Raw genomic sequence first — 20,743 nt, 5'->3', positions numbered from 1 at the left:
CATATTTTTTTTGTATTATTCAATTAGAATTAATTTGCATTTTTTCACTGTTATAATAGTAATCCTTTTATGCGAGGCCTTCATTGGAGACGATTGACACGTAGTTGTTCCACATCGGACGCACATCGGTATTCGGGAACCGAATCGCCGACCGTTAAGTGACATCTCTATTTATACGACCCACCAATATACGTTGACCCCTTCACCTGGACCTATTTTACAGTTATAATATCATTTAATTAAAGGGTAGCTACGGTCTTACAAAGTAATAGGATTTAAGTTAGTCAAATAATTGTTATAAAGGTATTGTAATAAACTAAACTTCTAGTATTAGTTGTATATAACGTATACAACAAAAACAATATAATTACTTAAAATATAAAATAAGAATGAAAATATCTTTAATAACGAATAATACAATATGTCAAAAACAAAACTTTAACCTAATAAACATATTTTTTACACAGTTTTCCTTTGTTTCAATTATTTTTATAATAACATTTTAATTCAAATAGTACCCATTTAGAATAAAACACTAATTAACAGCGGTGAAATGTTGAATAAAAGCGAAAAGCGTAGCTCAAGATAAATTGGTCACATTTATTTCTAGTACACTAATGACCGACCGATGTGTCATGCGCTTGATTTTTTTAAACAATGGACAAACATTTGGTTAGCTAATGGCCGCTTGCTTTAACTATATAATTGAAATAAAAACTGAAAAACATTTCCAAGTCTTAATAATCGACTTATTTTATAAGATAAGAAAACCGTTGTAACTTTATACTGTTTTATCGAATCTTATAGTTTAACTCTGTTGGTGTGTACCTGCGTTTATAAACGTTTTAGACAGTTATCATTTTATTAAAGTCTATTATCATTTCTTCTTACTCTTAGCCATAAATAGAATAACACAAGTCTTCTCGTGCTTAAATATAGTTTATACAAATATTTCTCTTCATAACATTAATACAAAGCTACAACTATATTACATCCTTCTATATCACAACGGTATCAGTGTCAAATCAATCAAACAGTGGCACCGCCCGCCCACATTGGCGGAGCATCCGACAACGGCCACTCGACCGGATCGAATCTTGACCTACCTCAAAATACGTCACTGAGATGTAGGCAAAAATCGTGAGACAAAATTGTCCAATGGCCACTGTCGAATCATGTTTCAGTTAAATTATAACCTTGTATTTAGATCAAAACATAAACGTTACTTACTCAGACGCATTTGGTCTTGAACTTGTCAAGATTAGTGATTTGAGAAATCTTGCCACTAAGTTTAGATTTTAACCACATTATGTTACTTTTAACTTTGAAACAAAATCATGTTTGATTTGTTATTTAAGACAATCAGTTTGACTGAACAACTTTTTCCAAATTAAACTGGCCTCGTTACATGTTTAGCACAGGACAGTAAAACAGAGGTAAGACCGATCTTGTCTTGATTTTAAAATGTTTTGTGGCTGATATAAATTCATCTTATTACGTTTAGAAGTTATCAAATAGATCGGGTGTAACACGCTAAACGGTTTATATAATCCGACAGCTTGGCGTCTCGTCTTTAATCCATCACGATAATTATCTGTCCACGGCTAATGCTTCACAACTATGTTAATATCAGACGATCATTTCGCACGTCCCATAAATCTTGTCAAATATTATATAGTTATTAGGAGAGATTTGTACAGTCGAGTCACTAATTTCAGAATAAAAAAATACATGACACACTATATATGACTGTATAAATGCCATATGTTTTAGAATTTCTTTTTAAAACGTTCGTTTCTATTATTAAGTATTTATATAGTAAGTAGAATGAGGTATAAATTGTAAGTATATTTGCTTTCGCATAGCGTAAGCTATAAATTAAATTATTAAAACGGACGAGACTATGTAAAATAAATTAAATTTACACAAAAACGTATCAATTACAAAATGCTTACGTGAAACGCTTCAATGTTCCGTTCTGTTGCGTCGAAAAATATGCAAAATCGCAAAACGATAACGTCCCTCGGCTCCGATGATATATAAACGATCGCAATTCGCAACTCGAAATTACCATGAATCATGGCTCTGTAATTCAGCGCAGGGCAGGTTTCATTTCGACGGAGAATTGATGTCTTTCATGTGTTAGTCATGGAAGGCTTTTGAACAGTAAGAACAGGGTGATTTAGCAACTATAGAAAATCCGGAATCATAATTATTACTCAAGTATAATACGGAAATAGGATAGAATAGGACGTAATTTTCAATAGATTTTTAAAAAAAGAAACACGTTCTTTTAATTAAGCAGGAATACAAAGAAATCATATACGTACTTTTAGTAATAGACAATAGAACGTGAGAACGGAATATGTAGTATACGAGAATAATACCATAGGAGGCGTACTTAGGTTTAAACCTAAACCTACCCTTGAGTTATCTCAATCCAGGAAAATTATGCGAAAACTCCAAAAACTTCCTATTGCCAATATTAAGCTTAGAGGGGCGGAGGATATAGTGAATTATATCTCCCTCAACCTCCCCCCCACATCTCCCCCACATTACCCAAAGTGGGGTGACAATGTAAATGTGGCTTTAGGGAAAACTTCGCCAAAGTGCGAATAGTAATGATATTAATCTGCTTTATGGATGACGTTTATTGTTTTCGGGCCTTGACTTTCACTTTTCCGTTTCGTTTTTGCTACATTATTGCGAGAAATTTATACGATTATTAATTTTGGCGGTGAATTTGCACAGAGTATTACAAAGCGGCCGCAGCAATTGCGCAATACCATTAAGTGTCTTACGAAAACTATCGTACTTAACAATATTATTTATTCATAATTTAACCTTCTTAAAATTATTAATTAGACGCGGCAAATATAATTATTAAACATTAAGTTCTACCTTGAGTTCTCGCTTAGTGTTATGTATTTTATTTTACGAAAAATATTACAAATCATTTCAAATCAATTTGTATTTCTTAAAGTTTTATTTTTACTGGTTAAGTTGTCTTATCGCCATTCATATATATCGTAAAGAAGAGATTTGTAATTTGTATGTTTGTAATGAAAAATATTAGACAGATAACAAAAAAAAAATCTAAATTCTTTCACTGTTAGAATACTACGAGTAACATACGCTATTTTTTTTAAACATGAAAATATCTTAAGCCCGGATATAATATTACGAATATATTATTTAAAGATACACTTCATTTAAGCAAACCCCTTTTCAAGATATAATTATATTCGAATTTGCGATTTGTGTACTACATTAACTAAACTTTAAATTCAATTTGATCCTTCTTGGATCCTCAAAGTCCTATCATAGTTGCGAAACCTTAATTAAGGTAATAATTTCCGAATAGTAATTATTTAAAGAAAAATTACTTCACCATTGATTATTTATCCTCAACCTTATTGTTAAGGTTGTGGAAATCAGTAATCGTCTACAAGGCCGTATTATGGAAATCACAATTCGCAACGTCAATAGAATCATACGACCGTTTTACTGTACATTGCTACATTTACAGCGTCTAAAGAAACAACATGTAACAAATACAGCAATGAATACAGTTCATTGTGTTAAACACGAGTGCTCGGTGAAGATGCTCTAATGGCCTCTGAGCTGTTTATTAGCATGCTAAGTTTATGTGCACATTGATTGAGTTTTGAATGCGGTAATAACATGCTAAGTAATATTGACCGTAAAAATGTGTTTTAGAATAATACACTTCACTCTTCTATTGAATTATGTAGTGTTGCACACACCCGTAGTTGTGTGTGTGTTGTTGTTACGCTCATACAACTTAACGGTAAGGTAGTAAGTAGTAAGGATATAATAATCTTGAAACTGTATTTTTTTTAATTGGATAACACCAAATATGCCAATAGCTGGTGCGATACCGGATTTACAGTTTGGGTAGTGATGCCTAAAAGCCTACCTACACGGTACGCTTGCTTTGTACAGAACCAAACCTATGTTCCTATACAACACAAGCCACAATCCATTACATAAGTACTTTTTGTTCTAGTGGGAATTAACATATTCTATCCTAGACCCGTCTTCATATATTCTATTCATAATAATGTAAACTAAATATGTGCATTACCGCCAATGGCTTTAAACAATTACACTTTCACGCCCAAATATACCATGGATAATAGAGTTACAAGTTTTAGAATCGTGTAACAAAATATACGAAGCAGACCTTCTGTAACGATTAGCGATGCCTTGTCAATTTGTAGTGTACGCTTGCCCGTGCCACTTATTACGTACAATTGCCTAGTTTATGGAATATCCAGTATTAGCATTCAATACTTTTGTCTTGGAAATACTGACTGAATGCGAAAGGAATATTTAAAATACTAGATTTTGTTTTGGAAACGGCTTAGAATTTATTTCAGAAATAAGGGGGCGTCCATAAATTACGTGAGGTGTTAAAGGGGGGGAGGGGGTCGAGTCAAATCTCATTTAATCTTACGTTGGAGAGAGGGGGGGGTCTCGGCAAATATCACGCAATTTTTTTTCTGATTGAAAAAAAATTTAGGAAAACGGTTGACCCTAAAGGCCATCTCTGCAACTTCCCACTAACTCCATTCCTAAACGCTCAACATTTCACTTATTTTGTTTTAGTCGTAAATAAAAGCACGAAACAATTTTTTTTCTTTTTACAATAACAATCCAATGCGTTTACGTAAGAAACCCACATTTTGAAAAATCTCACGTGAGATTGGGGGATGGGGGAGGGGGTTGAATAAAATCTCACGACATCTCACCAGGGGGGGGAGGGAGTTACAGAAAATTAAAAAAAACACCTCACGTAATTTATGGACGCCCCCTAAGACGTATGTCACTAGCAATGCCACTAAAGATGCTTGAAGTCGCCTAATAATAAATCGTTTATTTGCAAAGAGAAGGTACATTTAGAGCGGTTAATTATAAAAAATGCCCCACAATCAGCTATATAAAAGTAGGCATGCAAATGTCATATTAATTTTCATAGTGTCATATAATAAGAACATTAACATAATGTTATAGAAAGTTATTTGTAATTGTTATCAAACTTATGGCCTCAATACTCGCCCACGCTATAAAGGCAGCTTGCCTTTAAAAGGAAAAAAGACAAAGTAAAAATCAAAATAGTTACCGCAACAAATGCGTTATAAACAAAAGAAACCATTTATCAATAATCTTGACATATTTGTATCCAAAATAAAACCTACACATCACAAAAATCCCATGTAAAAGGGCCGATGCATCAATGACACAAATTAAACGACGCAAAGTCGAATCGCCATTAGCTCAACGTAGCGAAAACCAACGGGAACGACAAAGCGGACAGGTGAAATATCGAATGTTACTTATAAGACGGAAAAATTAATGCTACTCGCATCGCATTTAACCGTACTAAAATGACAGGTTTGTAACTAGAAAAATAACATCAGTGTATTTTTATTTAGCATTTTCCGCATCTGTTTCACGAGGCAATACAAGTCGTGGTGAATATCGGGTTCATTCGAAAACGAAATATTTGAGCACTCATAACTTTGAAAAAGGTTAATTAACCCTGAAACTTTATTACACAAGTTACAATATAACAATGCTTTCCACTAAAGCAATAACTTATTGAAACCTGACGATGTATAAGTTAAGAGGAGAAGAGGTCAAGTCTCTTATCGGGCGAGGCCCCACTGCTGCGTTGCGTCCTCGCACCGTCGCCACTGCGACGTTTCCCATATTATTTTTTTTACATGCCCCATTACACCGTTGCGTCGTCGCGCGCGACGTTTAAACGGATCGACGGACAAGAGACGAAGCAGGGGGGAGGGTTATCACTATTTCTTGATGCTATCAGAGGAGATATCCAGAATCTTCTATGGTTTCTAAGTTGTTTCGGCGGTGGCGTAATAAAATCAACAAAAGAGCACGTTTGTGTCTGTCCATTGCGAAGGCTGAGACGCAGATGCGACGGCGTATATACCCTCTTGCGTCGCGACGTTGTGCGTCGACGCAACGCAGATGTGGCATACAATGCGTCGATCCGATGCGACGACGCTACGCAACGCAGTAGTGGGGCCTCGCCCATAATGAGACATAAAAATTTGACTATTTAACTTATCGATTTATATTTAAAGACGAATCGATAATCGTTATTAAACCCATAAACAATAGTTTTTTTGCGAGAAATGAACCCAGTTTCACCATAAATACCACCTGCACTCCATAATACCATACATATAGTACGTTTCAACACAACTATCAACATAACATCATTGCCTAAAACAATTAGGGTAATAATAATAAGCCTGGCTAATTAGCCCCTTTATTGGATATTGTTATTGGCTTCGTAATTACAAAACTATTAACGTCCAATTCGACTGGAATATTCTAACAGGGTACTAACATATTATTATATATTAGGTAGCAATAATTAATAATTAGTTTAGTTTTAGTCTCAGGGTTTGGTGATCAGGGTATCATTGATCATTGATCATCACTAATAGCTTGATTTAAACGTTTAAAGTTATTAATATGTACGAGTATATTGTATAACTAAGTTAACAAAACATATTTTGATGACTCGATTAAGTTTATAGATATTATCTTTAACATTTTTTTTGATTAAATTTATTAGTAAAACAAAATCAATTTCCTTTCATAAATCAGTTTCGATAACTCTCTTGATTTAAAAGCTATAACGTAGCATTAAAACTTTGATTGGAACAAATGAATACTTCCCTTCAACAGTGTCATTTTTCTTTATTTATATTCAGATTTTAATGACATTTCTGCAAGCTTCTTTTGTTACCCGTCAAATATATTTCCACATTTTTATTACTTTAAGCGCTCGTGTATTTTATTACCACTTATTTTTTTTATTCCACTTAATTTATTACACAAATACTTACCTTTTTATGACAGGTGAATATGTTTAAATGGCATTGTCATAAAAAATATTTCTTGTTTATTCTTTAATCAAGAAATATTATTTTACTTTACAAAATAATTCAAAAATTTTTGGCTTTTGATGACACACAATACTCCAAAGATAAGGAAACAATTCATCATTCAAAAACAAATTTCAAATCGAGCCCCAACTCGAAAAGCAATTACGATCTATCGAAGTCATGAAACAATTTTCTATTTGCGTAAAGAATAAAACAAAGGTTACGATAAAATCGATTTATCGTATAATCGCGTGCAGAATGCAACTGCAAGTGATCGATTCTCCCACAAACTGGGTCGTACCTACTGTAAAGCAAATTGAAAGAAATCACGGCAACCGAGCGTTTCTTTGACATATTCGATTATGTAAGAAGTACTTAGACGTTATTAAACATTCTATAAAAAACTATATATATATATATTATCTTCGTATAATACTTGCATTGAGACTATATAACATTGAAAAATATAAAGTGTCAAAAATACAATCATACATTGAAGTAACATAAATGATAATTTACGTTTTATTATTTAATAAAATATTAATCAATGCTTTTGCATAATCATATTTACTTACAAACTTAAATTTATGTTATTTTAATAAACATTAACAAAGTATATATAGTATACCTAGATGAAAATTTTCGCTGACAATAGTAAAACTTGATTACATTGCGTACGACAATTCGTATTTTATTGAGCAATTGTTTTATTATTAAAGCAAATATTGCGACGGCACCAAATGGTCTACGCCTACGGTCGTCGTTTGGCCAAAAATAAATTTAACAGGTCAAAAATTCATTCAATTACTGTAATAAAACAGAACGAAATTCATAAATACACAATCATGCGAACAAACAAATACCTCGTACCGATGAAACGTCACTATTTTATTAAAAGCAATTTCCTTTGGTAGCGTATTGTGGAAATATTTTGATAGGAATTCCGGTGATGCGTTACTTTTTCGCGCCATATTAGGATTCGAAATGCCAACAGCCTCACTGGAGTGCTACTTGATGCCCGTGACGGGGTCTGCCTAAATCTGGAGTAAGAAATCTAGTTTTTTCTAAAATGGATTCGTAGACGACAGAGTAACAAATTAAACTTACTTATGTTATATTTAATTGGCTTAATTCCAGACCCTAAAAGCCGCCATCGTTATTAAATCCACGTCTCAAATGTTATTCTCGAATATTTCTCGATTCGCAAATCGAGTACGCGTTCCGAATTTCTGGGTCACCTGATCGCATATAATAGTTGCAAGTCCCGAGGATTTGCCACCGGCAGACGTCGAATGTCGACGCATCACTTCAATATGTTCGCTACATCGATCCCTATTCGATTTGATGCATCGAAACACGATTCAATAGCCTCTGCATTGCGATTCACTGATGAATCTCACACTTGCATTATAATATGATGTGAATTTATCGGGCCTCGCTATTTGGAACATTACTAGACATCTTGCGTATTTAGTTTTGCTGTAATGGTGGCAATGTTGCCAATGTGTTTTTACTGAAATAATGACGAAAAGTAGTAAAACATACATAATGTTATACGTATTAAGCTTAAATAAAAAATCTTTTAAACTTAGACTACCACCTGATTGATTCGCCACTGTATAGGTAGGTATATAATTATTACAGAGAATAGAAAAAACTCAGCAAAGTCACCAGCAATATATCATATTTCTATGTAACTAAATCTAAATACAGCTACAAGAGCCATTGACAAAAAGACCTATTCATTCTAAACATTATGAATCTCGCTACTGTAAAAAGCTTTTAAAAGGATATCCGCCAACTCTTTTTCCCGTATCTTGTAAAGGGATAGTCTCAAAGAGGTTTTAGTAAATGTTTTACAAATGTGTCAAAAGAACTCAAATATTATTTCAGGGGTTCAAAACCTTTGCGTTCGCACGTCGCGGCTGAAAGTAGACAATAGTTATTCACTGTATGTGAGATGACAACAGAATGTTTTAAAGAATTCTTTGAACGTTTAAGTTACAATACAAGAACAAAACAATTTATTCACATTTTACGTTTTAAATGTCTAGTATTTAATTATTCTTGCACAAGTAGTTTGTTATAAAAAAAATAATACAAATTATTTCCGATACATTATTTACTTATTATTTAATCTTGTGCCACGATAAAAAAAAATCAAAACTTATAGTTTTTTTTACGAATTAAGTTCAAATTCATATATTTTTTTTAATGTAATGTCAACTTTTATATACATATATGGGTCCTCGCATGAACCCCTCATTGGAGTTAGAAGTCTCTAGTCGTTTCCATTCCTCTCTATCTTCCACGTCTTTCTCCACTCATTGCTTTAATTCCATCTTAACCATCATCGTCTACCCGATTTCAAGTCAGCCTTGCTATGTCCCGTCTAATTCCATTTAAGCTTAGGAGCATGATCAAGGGCGTCTTTGGCTTCCGTCTTTCCTCTTACCCAGTTATGGAACCTACTGCATTCTATTAATTTTCATCATCCTTGTTTGTTCCCAAGCTCTAACGTTAGTAATGTTTTAATAGAGTAATAGTAATGATTTAGAACAAAAGAAAATTTAAATCCAGATAAGCTTAGAAAATTTTACAGCCTTAGAAGGCTGACCGTAAGGAAGGTTAAATATCTTATAATAGTCAAGTATTGCTCTTTTCGATCTTTACCACATATTGTACATATATGTGAACGTCGCTTTAGAACGTAAAACATAATTCTCCCAAAGACAAATAATCTCTAGCGCTCGCATCGACTAAATTGAAAATTCACCAGTTGCCCCACTTCCAAAGTCGCAACTCACAACGGATCCTAACTGCGCTGTCATTATTACTAATGCACGCGCGTCTTTAGGGATGTCCCTATTCAGCAATAGTGACTGCGACCGCCTTTTGTTTTGCAACTCAATTAAAAGTTGAATCGCTCCGAGACAATACCGTGCGACGGTCTCGGGCCTCGGGATGTCGTTAGCGAATTGGAATAGGACTGTTGTTTCGCAGATTGGATAATTGGAATGTACACCCGAAACTTGCAATTAGAATTATTGAACTTGTATTAGAACATAAATATTTACATTTGTATCGTGTATTTGTGATATATATATGTAACTTAAATCAAGATGGCGCGATATCTATTTAAAAAAATGTAATAGTATTCATGATAATACTCTGTGCTTTTGTAATGGCGTAGTACGTGTTCGAGCACGATAAGAGCGTTGTTCTAAGGTAAACTTAATAGCTACTTATAAATTATTATATTTTGTGCATTATTACATAATAATACTTGATAATAATGTTTAATTGTTATTATTTTTAATGTAACATGACTTGGAGACATGAAACAAATAAGTGTTATATGTTTAGGTTAGTCTCTGACGACATTAAAGCGTTCTTATTACGTTTTAGGTCAAACAAAGCTGCGCGTATACTTTCAGCAAACGGGTGATACATATCGAGCCATTTCCTATTACCCTAAATTCAGGAGCGTACAGAAAAGCGGTTCAATAAGTTTAATCCTCCATAATTCAAGCGATCGCATTTGCCCCGGGCTTATCCGCAGGTGAAATGCCACCGCGCCGACGATGTAAAGTTATTCCCGTATCCCGGTGCATCGCGGGATTGTCCCGGGACGCATAATTCACGTCCCTAACTGGGAGCGATTCGCAAGAGTTCTGGTGCCGGAATTTTATGCTTGATTATTTTAAAGTAGGAGAAATTTTTAAAGTTATTACTTAAAGTTACCTCCGACGAGACTAAATTTTATCAGTTTGTTTCATTTATATATCAACCAAAATGCGTTTACGTTTCGCCACAGTAAGTATTCTATATTGTAACACTAGACAACAGACATATTATCCATCTACCTTTACCTATATTGATACTAACAAGATAAGCAGCTTGTTACGGAAGCTGAGATAATATTAATAAGCTTATTTTATAGCAATTTTCTTTGTTAACTGCACCTCGTATTTTCATACGAGAAATATTATGACGTGTATTCAATATAATTTTTACGTGTCAATTATGTTTGATGACTTCAGTCATCGACCTCGATTATAAGTATATTTTAATATGAAAATCAATTAAAAAATAATAACCGTCACTTAACCGCAATAGTAGTAATGTGTTTTAAACGATTTCATATCTAATTTCGGCTGACGTTGGTCATATAACAAAACTGAGAAAACCCCAGTTGCTTCTCAGAAAAATATCAGATGATGCCTACGTATTTTATTCTAGAGAGGAGAAAAACATAAAAAGCTTTGTAATATAATTAAACAAATTAACCTAGAAATATGCCTAAGACGCGTCTCCAGGGGGCACGTGACTTCACGCATCTATCGCTTAGTGTATTAATGCGCAACCTACAGAGTATGGAAGCGGTCAACCATAGTATGACGTAAAAGATTTGGTTTCACTCATGGCCGCGATTATTTTCCTGTAATTACTTCTATAAATACTTATTCTCTTCTTTAATACCATTCCTTCATCAGCCTTACAGAAACGTAGAAAAATATATTTAGCTAATAATTAAAAAGAATATGCAAAAGGTGGGCGTTTTTTTTTCTATTAAGCGATACAAATTATATAGCTTGTTTGAGCTTCACTTCCACGCCACACACGAGATCCGTTACAAAATACGAAACACGAGCACTCTAACGACAACTCACTACCATAGTACAATAACGCAACGCATAACGGCGACAATTTACTTCAGCTAAACTGTAACATTTTCACGGCTCGCTGAGTTTGCGCGTAACAAGCGAGATGCAATTGAGAGCGAGCGTTGTACCGCTAAGTGAAATTAATGTTGGCCGGTTAACTTGAACTATGGAGAGCACATTACAGAGGATACCACTAGGATGGTTGGGAGAGGAAATTTTAGCTCGTTTGTTATTCATGCAACTTGCTAGAGTTTAAAATCTATTGCTCATACGATTCGAAATCAGCCGAACTGGTTGAAAATATAGTATTATAAAGTTGAGTTTTAGTTAGTAGCTCTAATAATATTTATAAAACATAGGTGATAGCTTATCAACTTTGTGAACGAACACGAAGTACCTCACTATGCTATAGAGTGATATTAAAATAGTGCATATACCACAGCAGGTAATTATTTTGTTCGTAAGTCATAGTAATACTAATAATGTTGTAACAATAGTGGCCCTTTCAATAGCCAAAATTAATACTTGTAGACAGAATCTTTAATACAGATAATTTATATATATTGGGATTTTTATTATAACATTATTTTTCACTATAAACAAGATAATACTATCAAACATCTTCAGGCAAATTTTTACCAATTTTTAAGCAGTCATTTCTCGAGATATGAAGGCCTCTTAATTAGTGTTTAAGAGCAAATAGAGGCAAAACCACCAAATTTCTCTTAAAACACAACGGTACATCAAGGCCGGTACGCCCGCAGCTTACGTAAGCTGGTGGCACTTGTAAAACTGCGCGCGCGCATTTGATAACGATCAAGTTTACGGTGATATATGTGCTGTACGTGCGGGACACTATATACCCTTGTTGAAAATATTTAATAAATTTTTACAAATGCTTTTACTTCGAGGATATGATAAGCATCAGTTATCTTAACGTGTGTATTAAAGAGCTTCACACTTTTTCCATTAATGAAAACGTTGGTTTCGTGTATATGTAATGTATAGAATAATAAGGATTTAAAATATTTTTTATTTAAAAACATAAGCAATTTATTAGGAAAAACAAAATTACGTAATAAAAAATACAAAAAATTAACTATTACACTTTTGTCAGTTCACTCGATTAGTTGGCACTTAAATGATTTGAACAAAGAAAATCTGTTTCAAGTTTTGCTGGTGCATAATTGTAGGCGGAATCGAACCTAGGATATCTGCCAATATAGTAATATACCACTTGCGATAACTAGTAAAACACATGGCCATCTTTACATAAAATATCGTAATACAGTCAAACCTAGAGCTCAAGAGACCGTGAATTCATCTTCTTTGATAGAGGTTTCTCAGTAACCCGAGTTTCTAGCTTACAGAGTTACAGAAGGGATCTGTCCCACATATAGAGGTCTACAAAACTATGGAAAACAATAACAGAGAGACATTTGGTTTGAAATAATCGAGTTTCGAAAGAGTCCCTCGAAATTTCATAAGTCATAAATAGCATAAGTTCAATGCGTTTAATTGTCGCTTATAGAGGTATAGGCAAATATCAATCTCACTTATAGAGGTTCACGCGTGAAAAATGACTGACACTTACTTACTACATGTTACTGACTTATAAAGGGTTAGGAGGGCAAAATCACGGGACCCCGTAAATACTCTCATTAATAGAGTTTTCTCGCTTACCCAGTTGTCACTTACTCAGGTTTGACTGTATATCTATTTCCTGATGTCTTAAGTACTAATTTCTTATCACATTTAACTGTTACAATAAATTTCAAATAGCTAATGTAAGGTAATAAAATTTGAAGATGGTATTTGAAACAGAGCACTGTTTGTTTACAAGATTTATAAACAAATACTCTTTGATTCATAATATTATTGACAACGCGAGTTATTGTCACTAACGGACATCCCATATTGAGAATGTATCACGTACATTTTTAACGTATTTAGGAGTTTATTACATTGAGCTTATAGGTTTTCTATTTTTCGTGGTTATTTATTATTGAACATGTTTAAATTACTACTACTTAGTATTAAATCGATAGTTAACTCTCAAGTGAAGTAAATTTCAGGAAACAAATGACTGATGATCAGGTCCAATATGGGTAATATGGGTAATGGAGCATGGGATAAACGTCATAAGAGACGGTGATTAGCCCAAGATATTTTACTTTCCCCGTCCTTTACTGATTATACATATAAAAACAAAAGTCATACGATCTCAGAGTTAGGAAGTGCGCGCACACGAACCAGGCAGACAGTTTGCTATAATACTCATTACTCCTCTGTCACAGACCTCGACTGATATACAGCATTCGAAACGTCTATGTATGTTATGTAAATTCTCATTTATATCCGTTAAAAAAATTTAATTGAAATTTCCCTAAACATACAAAACACGAGCTCTCAACACGGCGTCATCTCATTGGTATCATCATTTTATCTCATAAACTGGAGTGCACAAGGCCTCACCCCAGCGACGATAAGACAACAGCCTTTGAGGCTTTTGATGACACAGGTGCACTCCAGTATCTACTCTATTATACAACAGATTAAATTACGTTCCATCTTCGTAATAATAAACCGCCTGCGTAACTCAGTTGTGTGCGCACTGTTTATTCAATACGATAAGCGTGGTCCTCACTTTGTCACTCGGATAATCAAAAATATATATTTCGGTTGTGTAGACAGTTACGGAATACTGGTCCAATAAAATATAAGTTAAACTAAAACGAATGCAACGTTTCTGTTTTTTTTATGTTACAGGAGGCAAACGGGCAGGAGGCTCACCTGACGGTAAGTGATACCGCCGCCCATGGACACTCACAATGCCAGAAGGCTCGCAAGCGCGCTGCCGACCTTTTAAGAATTGGTACGTTCTTTTCTTGAAGGACCCTAAGTCGAATTGGTTCGGAAATACTTCAGTGGGCAGATGGTTTCACATAGTAGTGGTGTGCGGCAGAAATCGCTTTAAGAAACGCTCAGTTTTGGAACGACGGACGTCAAGGTGATACGGATGGTATTTTGTATTCTGACTTGACGTAAAGAACAAACGAACTTCGAAGAGGCGATATGACTCTTTAAAGTATTTTCGCTTGACATTAGGCAAGCAATCAACGCCGAAAGTATTAATTTAGATTAAAAGGGAAATAGAGCAGTGTTGACCTAGTGGCTTCAGCGTTCGACACTCATCCCTAAGGTCGTAGGTTCGATCCCTGGCTGTGCACCAATGGACTTTGCCTATGTGCGCATTTAACATTCGCTCGAACAGTGAATAAAAACGCCGCGCCGCTGGTATTAAAAGGTAAATTATAACTTTTCTAGGTTGTTAATTAGATCTGTTAATAAATAAAATTGAAGTACGTAACACTTCGCCTTACTATTCGTTAGTTGACTACATTTAACAAGAGGATAATGCAAAACGAGGAAACAAAATAGATGTATTTTAGTCATTGGTCGCCGTCTTCCACAGAACAACAAATTTATAGACCCGGATAAGATAAATTTGATATTATGTTATCCTACACCACTTGCCAATAATCTGTAAATTAATAGTCTGTTAATAGATAGTATTATTACACTTTACTCAACAATATAATATTTATTCAGTAAAGTATAATAAAATGGTTTAATTACATGCTAGAGCATTACTAGAGTAACATTTATATTATACTTTTACTTTTTCATAAATAATAGAACAGAGAAAAAATATATTTATATACAATCAGTTTAAAATAAATTCAACAGAACTATTAAAACAATGTTTGTTTTTAAATCCTAATGAATTTAATAAATGTCTTTATTAAATATGCTTTTCTAATTGCAAAACCCAAATTGGTAGTTTCGTATCTTCTAAGAGATACACCTAATACTCCAAGCTAGACAAAATCCACTTCCTTTTTACTAACGAAATCGACTTTGACGTATCTCACACACTGTTTGACTGTATGTTAATTATTCTATATTTATAAAGTTTATCTATAGTTGTTACATTTGTTAATATGTGAGTACCATGTATCGATATATAATAATATAGTTATCTGCGGCATTGTTTTTTATAACACCATGCGCCTATTTTATTTTAGTGTTTTTTATTCTAGGTACATACATGGTCTTCACATATAATTATCATATCAATGTATACAAAATATTGTAAAAACTATTTCAAAAGAGTGAGTATGGTGTTTCTTGTCCATCCTTGGGAAGGGGCAACTAGAGTAATTTTGTATATGACTCTAGTTTACTTGTAATTTTAACTTTCAAACGTGCCTTTTTAATAGGCCTAATAAAAATAAATAATTTGACTTTTTGACTTTTGAAGTCACGAGCATTGGCAAGATATAAATTATTTCAAATATTTAGGAATGTCGTTTTAAAAAAAAAAATTAATCGGAACATCTACGTCTTACGAATTCTATGGTTATAGGTAATCAAGAACTAAATACATACCTATTGTTACATAAACACGAGTAATACAATCTATTATCGTCCAGTCAATTTATTTGTTAGTTTGTTGCATAGATGATACTAGAAGTGTTTATGTGAGGAACAGAACAAATAAACATTTGAGATGGTTCATACTATCAATCCAAATATTGAGGGTTATTTATGAACAACAAGTTTATTTAATTTTCTATTTCGTAGTGAATCGTGTATCTATAGGCACATATTTTTGCAGTTATTAATAAAAGTTTAACCGTTTTTTACGACTGTATGTATAAGTTATGTTTAGTTTTTATGTGTTTTTTATATGAAGTCAACACAATGAATTTTTATCAAATTTTTAAAATATTCTAGATATCTTTGACACAAAATTGATATGTTTTGTACAATAAAATGTTTGTTATGTTAATTTAACTCGGTGCGAATAACTCTAACCTGCAAAATTGACCTATAAAACGCCTCTATCGTCCCACTTAGCATACCTAGCTTTACTCGTGTTGTTGCCCCGCGATAAGGCACATATGCTATTCATAATTCACACAAAATACTCCTTAATGTGCCGCAATAAAGTTCCAATTTAATATGCCATAAAATACTGTATAATATCTGCAAATGCACCGTTCAAATTTCACATCGACCTGTGAAATACTCTTTAGCCAAGTTGTTACGACACCGGTTAAGTCTATTGTTTTTCAGTATTAATGTCGGTCAATGTCGCTCAAGAATTTATTAAAAAGTGTAGCGCCATTCGTTGCGGTTACAATAAGGATAATTCAGCTGAAAATTGAGAAAAACCTTGCGCAATACAACGTTTGCCAAGTTCGTGAGGTCTCATTAGCACATTGACAATGTAGATATCTTACATTTACATAAATATATTTAGGTTAACGCATCGTGGTGTATTATTAAAACGAAAATCCGATGCGTCAGCCTCTATGTAACGATCAATCGGAAACAATCGCAAACAAACAAGCGTAATATGAAACGACACTGATTTACAATAACATTGATGTTTCTAATTCGTAATTCGTACTCTTGGTGTTGTATCACTTCAACTATAATCCTGAAAGACATGAAAATTTAATGAAAATGAAGGTTATTGCCGACTTGTACACCATTTTGGTGATAAGGGACTGGGTTTCGTATTTAGTAGAGTGATAAGCGAACATCGAACCTGGTACATGGTAGGGGGTGGGGTTAGATGGCGGCAGCCAATACGCAGCGCTGATGGCCGGATAGTTGGAGCCCGACTTGGCTCCCTTGCCGCGGGCCCCGGCTGCCTCTCCACGCATCCTTCACTTCACAACACAACCTCACAAGCACTCACAGCCACATTGCACGTCTGCATTGAACCGCGGACGCGACACTACTAAAGACGTGTATATAAGACTATAGGTGCGCGTGCGTTGACGGACGATCAGTCATTATTCGTGGGCCCGTGTCACTCTGCTGCTCCCCCCACACCTCCCACTAATGAACTCCGTCCTGTGCACGTCACGTTACCGTTTTCCACATACGGAAGACAATGTGTCTTTAATATTGTTTATACGACAGACGAATCGCTTATGTGGCTTTAAGGCAACAGTAGATTCAGAAATGGTCGCAATACCATTTTTAAAAAGAAACAAAATTAAACTTCGGCTTTTTTCGGAAATATGTCAAAAGATATGAGATTTTATAGATTTATTACTTGCGTATAATGTAAAGTACCAGTGCAATAAACGTGTATTAAAGAGACAACAAGAGTCATATTTTAATGTCAAGCTAATCAAGTGTGGGGAAGTGTAGGGAACAATGGTTCAGCCGTAACCACTAAATCAAATAAATAAACCCGCACAAAGAATAAAGCCAACCCAAAAACAATAGAAATAAAAATAAAGAATAATTTCGTAACGCTCCACATAAGGCCAAATTATTTAAATGTCCAAATGAACCAATTATCATAGTCATAAAAATTGCACCTCGAGAACGTAAAGAGACCTCGCTAGAGTCACACACTCGTTATCATAATTAATTACTTCAAACGTTAAATAATTGCATAAAAACGTGCCGCGCTGAGTAGAGCCGACGTTTGTTTGTTTAAGGCCGGAAGAACGTGTGGAGATCACACATACACATAGTAGAACTAATATCCCACAAAACCACTATTTATTTAATCTTAAGCAGGAATTGTAATTAGTTTTATCAAATTTAATATTATTGAATAATTTAATATTATTTTACAAATTATAGGCATTACGTAACCTTAAACCCATTTACGGCAATGTAATTTTCAACCAACCATTTACTAATTAAGTCCTAATGAATGACTCTTTTAACAATATTGTATCTATATAGTATATCTATAACACTTACTACCTTGGTAAAAAGTCTAATTAGTAAGAATTTAAACATATTAATAGCAAAGGCGTGTAATTAATTATTTATAACGAACGTGAGATTATTACTCTTTTGGGCATACATTCAGCTGAATATTGATAAAAGCTATATATAAATTGTTATACGTTTTGCTTTTACATTAGTTATTAATGCATTATGTATGGTGACCTTTATAAACGGAATGTAAAGATTGTCTAGTTGTATTCACACACGTGCGCCGCACTCGCTGTGAGCCTATATGACGCGGACGCGGCGGACAATCGATTGCTCATGCCGTTTAGACATAGACTACTGTAGAACAGAGCTGACTTAAGTGTAAAAGACTTGTTTGGGCTCTATTGTGTTTGACCTCGATAAACCCTGTCACCTAAGATTACTTAGTCGTTTACCTAGTTTGATATAGATCGGTTGGTTTAGTTAATAGGGCTCATGTCAATTGTTTTATCTCATAAGCAAATAGAATTAGTGAGCCAACAGTGTGCTTAGAAAATTATCATTTCTACAAAAGCGAATGCCATATCGAACTATTTATTTCTATTATATTCATGAGCAAGCGCCATCTATTTTCTTTGGTTAAGTTATCGTTTTTATTTTATATTACTGCAAATTAAATGATCATTTTCAAACTGCACAATCAGGTACTTATAACTACTGACTATATTGCTCATAATGAGCGTTCGATTGCTCAATTAGTCAAATTAGTTATTAACGACCTCTGATAATGACAACAAGCCTATCGTAAGTGATTTTAAATTGCATCAAATTAATTATAACTCAATATTGTATGGCGTGGCATAAACAAACCATTGTAAATTAAACTCAATCATTCAAAAGATAAAACATTAAAATAAGTGGCCAAGAGTTTCTTGTTAGTTCTTCTCTTCCGTTCTACATTTTTGATTTGAAAACTGTCAGTACATTCAGAGACATATCTAAATGTACACTTACTGCCAGTCACTATCTACTGCAATAAATGATATTTCATTTCGATTTTAAGCTACTTAAAATCTCTGTTTATGATTTTTTTCTTAGGCGTCTTTATGGCAGTGGAATCTTAAATGCTAAACAAAAATAATAAAAGATTTCACTCACCATTTCTATTTTCACTGTCAGCCGGCTTCATTTGAATCGGATGGTGCATCTGAAAGGGAAATGAAAATGATATAAATTTGTGCGTTAAAGGCTATTCACAATTGTAACATAGATTTAAATGTAAGAAATAATGCTCAAGGTACGGGTAAATCAAAAATACACCAATCAAGTACAGTAAACATGCAAACTACACTCTAATTAGATTTGTTTTAGGTTTTATAAAAAACTACTAGGTATTAGTAACTCAATAATTCTATTTGCATTGAATAGCTTTGTTATAGTATGCATTTGTATCTTTATGGTTTCATCGATTTTTTTAACAAAGATTATAATGCCAAAGTAACTGTATTAGTGTAGTATTAAAATCACTCTTATCAAACTAAGAATTACATTAAATAACATCAAATTCTAAAATCCATATTTTCTATCAAATTATTACCGCCTATAGCCAACACAAACAAAACATATCGATCGGCGCGTCGCGTCAGTTTAATTAATGCTCTCAATAATAATTATTTACACAATGCGTTCGGTGCACGGACAAACAGTTGAAACTATTTTAATTATTTGTAAACACTGTGAGACTATCTATTGCATAGACAAATATTTTTGAGTCTTAGCTGTATAACGGTAGCTTTTTAGCTCTTTAAATTTTTATTTATTTGGTCTGGCCCTTTGAGCTACGGTTTCCTAGAAAAGCGTTGCCGTTATCCAACGGCTGCAATGTAACGTTGGGTGACGTCACCCATACGTTGTCTATGAATAACATAGGAGTAGGTTTTCTAGAGAACGTTGAGTGTCACCGTAACGTCAAATAGTGGTGCTGTCATTTGCATGACGGCCGTCATAGCGGCGATAAACAGTAATTCAACGTTTTTCGCGTGTAGCGGTGCCCATATTTAATTAATACAATGAGTGGAAACGTAACTTGGACGAGCGAAAATGTTTGTTTTTTGCATTATGTTAAAAAGTAAAGACGGCCGTTATTAACAACCGTAAAATGACGGCCGTTAGTTAACGGCACCGCTTTTCTAGGAAAGCTTTATCAGCATATTTACAAAGGAATAAATTACTAAATAATTTAATGTCTCGTTTGTCATCGACTCGATCGACACTTAACGAAACAAGGGTATTATTATGTGCATAAGTACTTGTTGTAAGACATATGAACTCTTTATCAATTAATATTATGACTCTAATACTTTATTATTT

General features: G+C 33.9%; 1 protein-coding gene across 7 annotated transcripts in view; it reads right to left on the bottom strand.

The window, feature by feature from the left end:
- Positions 1 to 20,743, bottom strand: part of LOC125051432 (CUGBP Elav-like family member 2) — a 222,034-nt gene that overhangs the window by 31,483 nt on the left and 169,808 nt on the right. For 6 of the 7 annotated variants that reach the window (XM_047651734.1, XM_047651736.1, XM_047651730.1 and 3 more), the window contains one exon: positions 19,532 to 19,580. In XM_047651734.1, the coding sequence (XP_047507690.1) occupies positions 19,532 to 19,580 (49 nt within the window). Of the gene's footprint in view, positions 1 to 17,234; positions 17,481 to 19,531; positions 19,581 to 20,743 lie in introns of those variants that run through there. The other variant, XM_047651737.1, reaches the window with a different exon arrangement.

Source organism: Pieris napi, chromosome 7, assembly GCF_905475465.1.
Source record: "Pieris napi chromosome 7, ilPieNapi1.2, whole genome shotgun sequence".
NCBI lineage: Eukaryota > Metazoa > Arthropoda > Insecta > Lepidoptera > Pieridae > Pieris > Pieris napi.
This window is presented reverse-complemented; position numbering and strand designations above follow the sequence as displayed.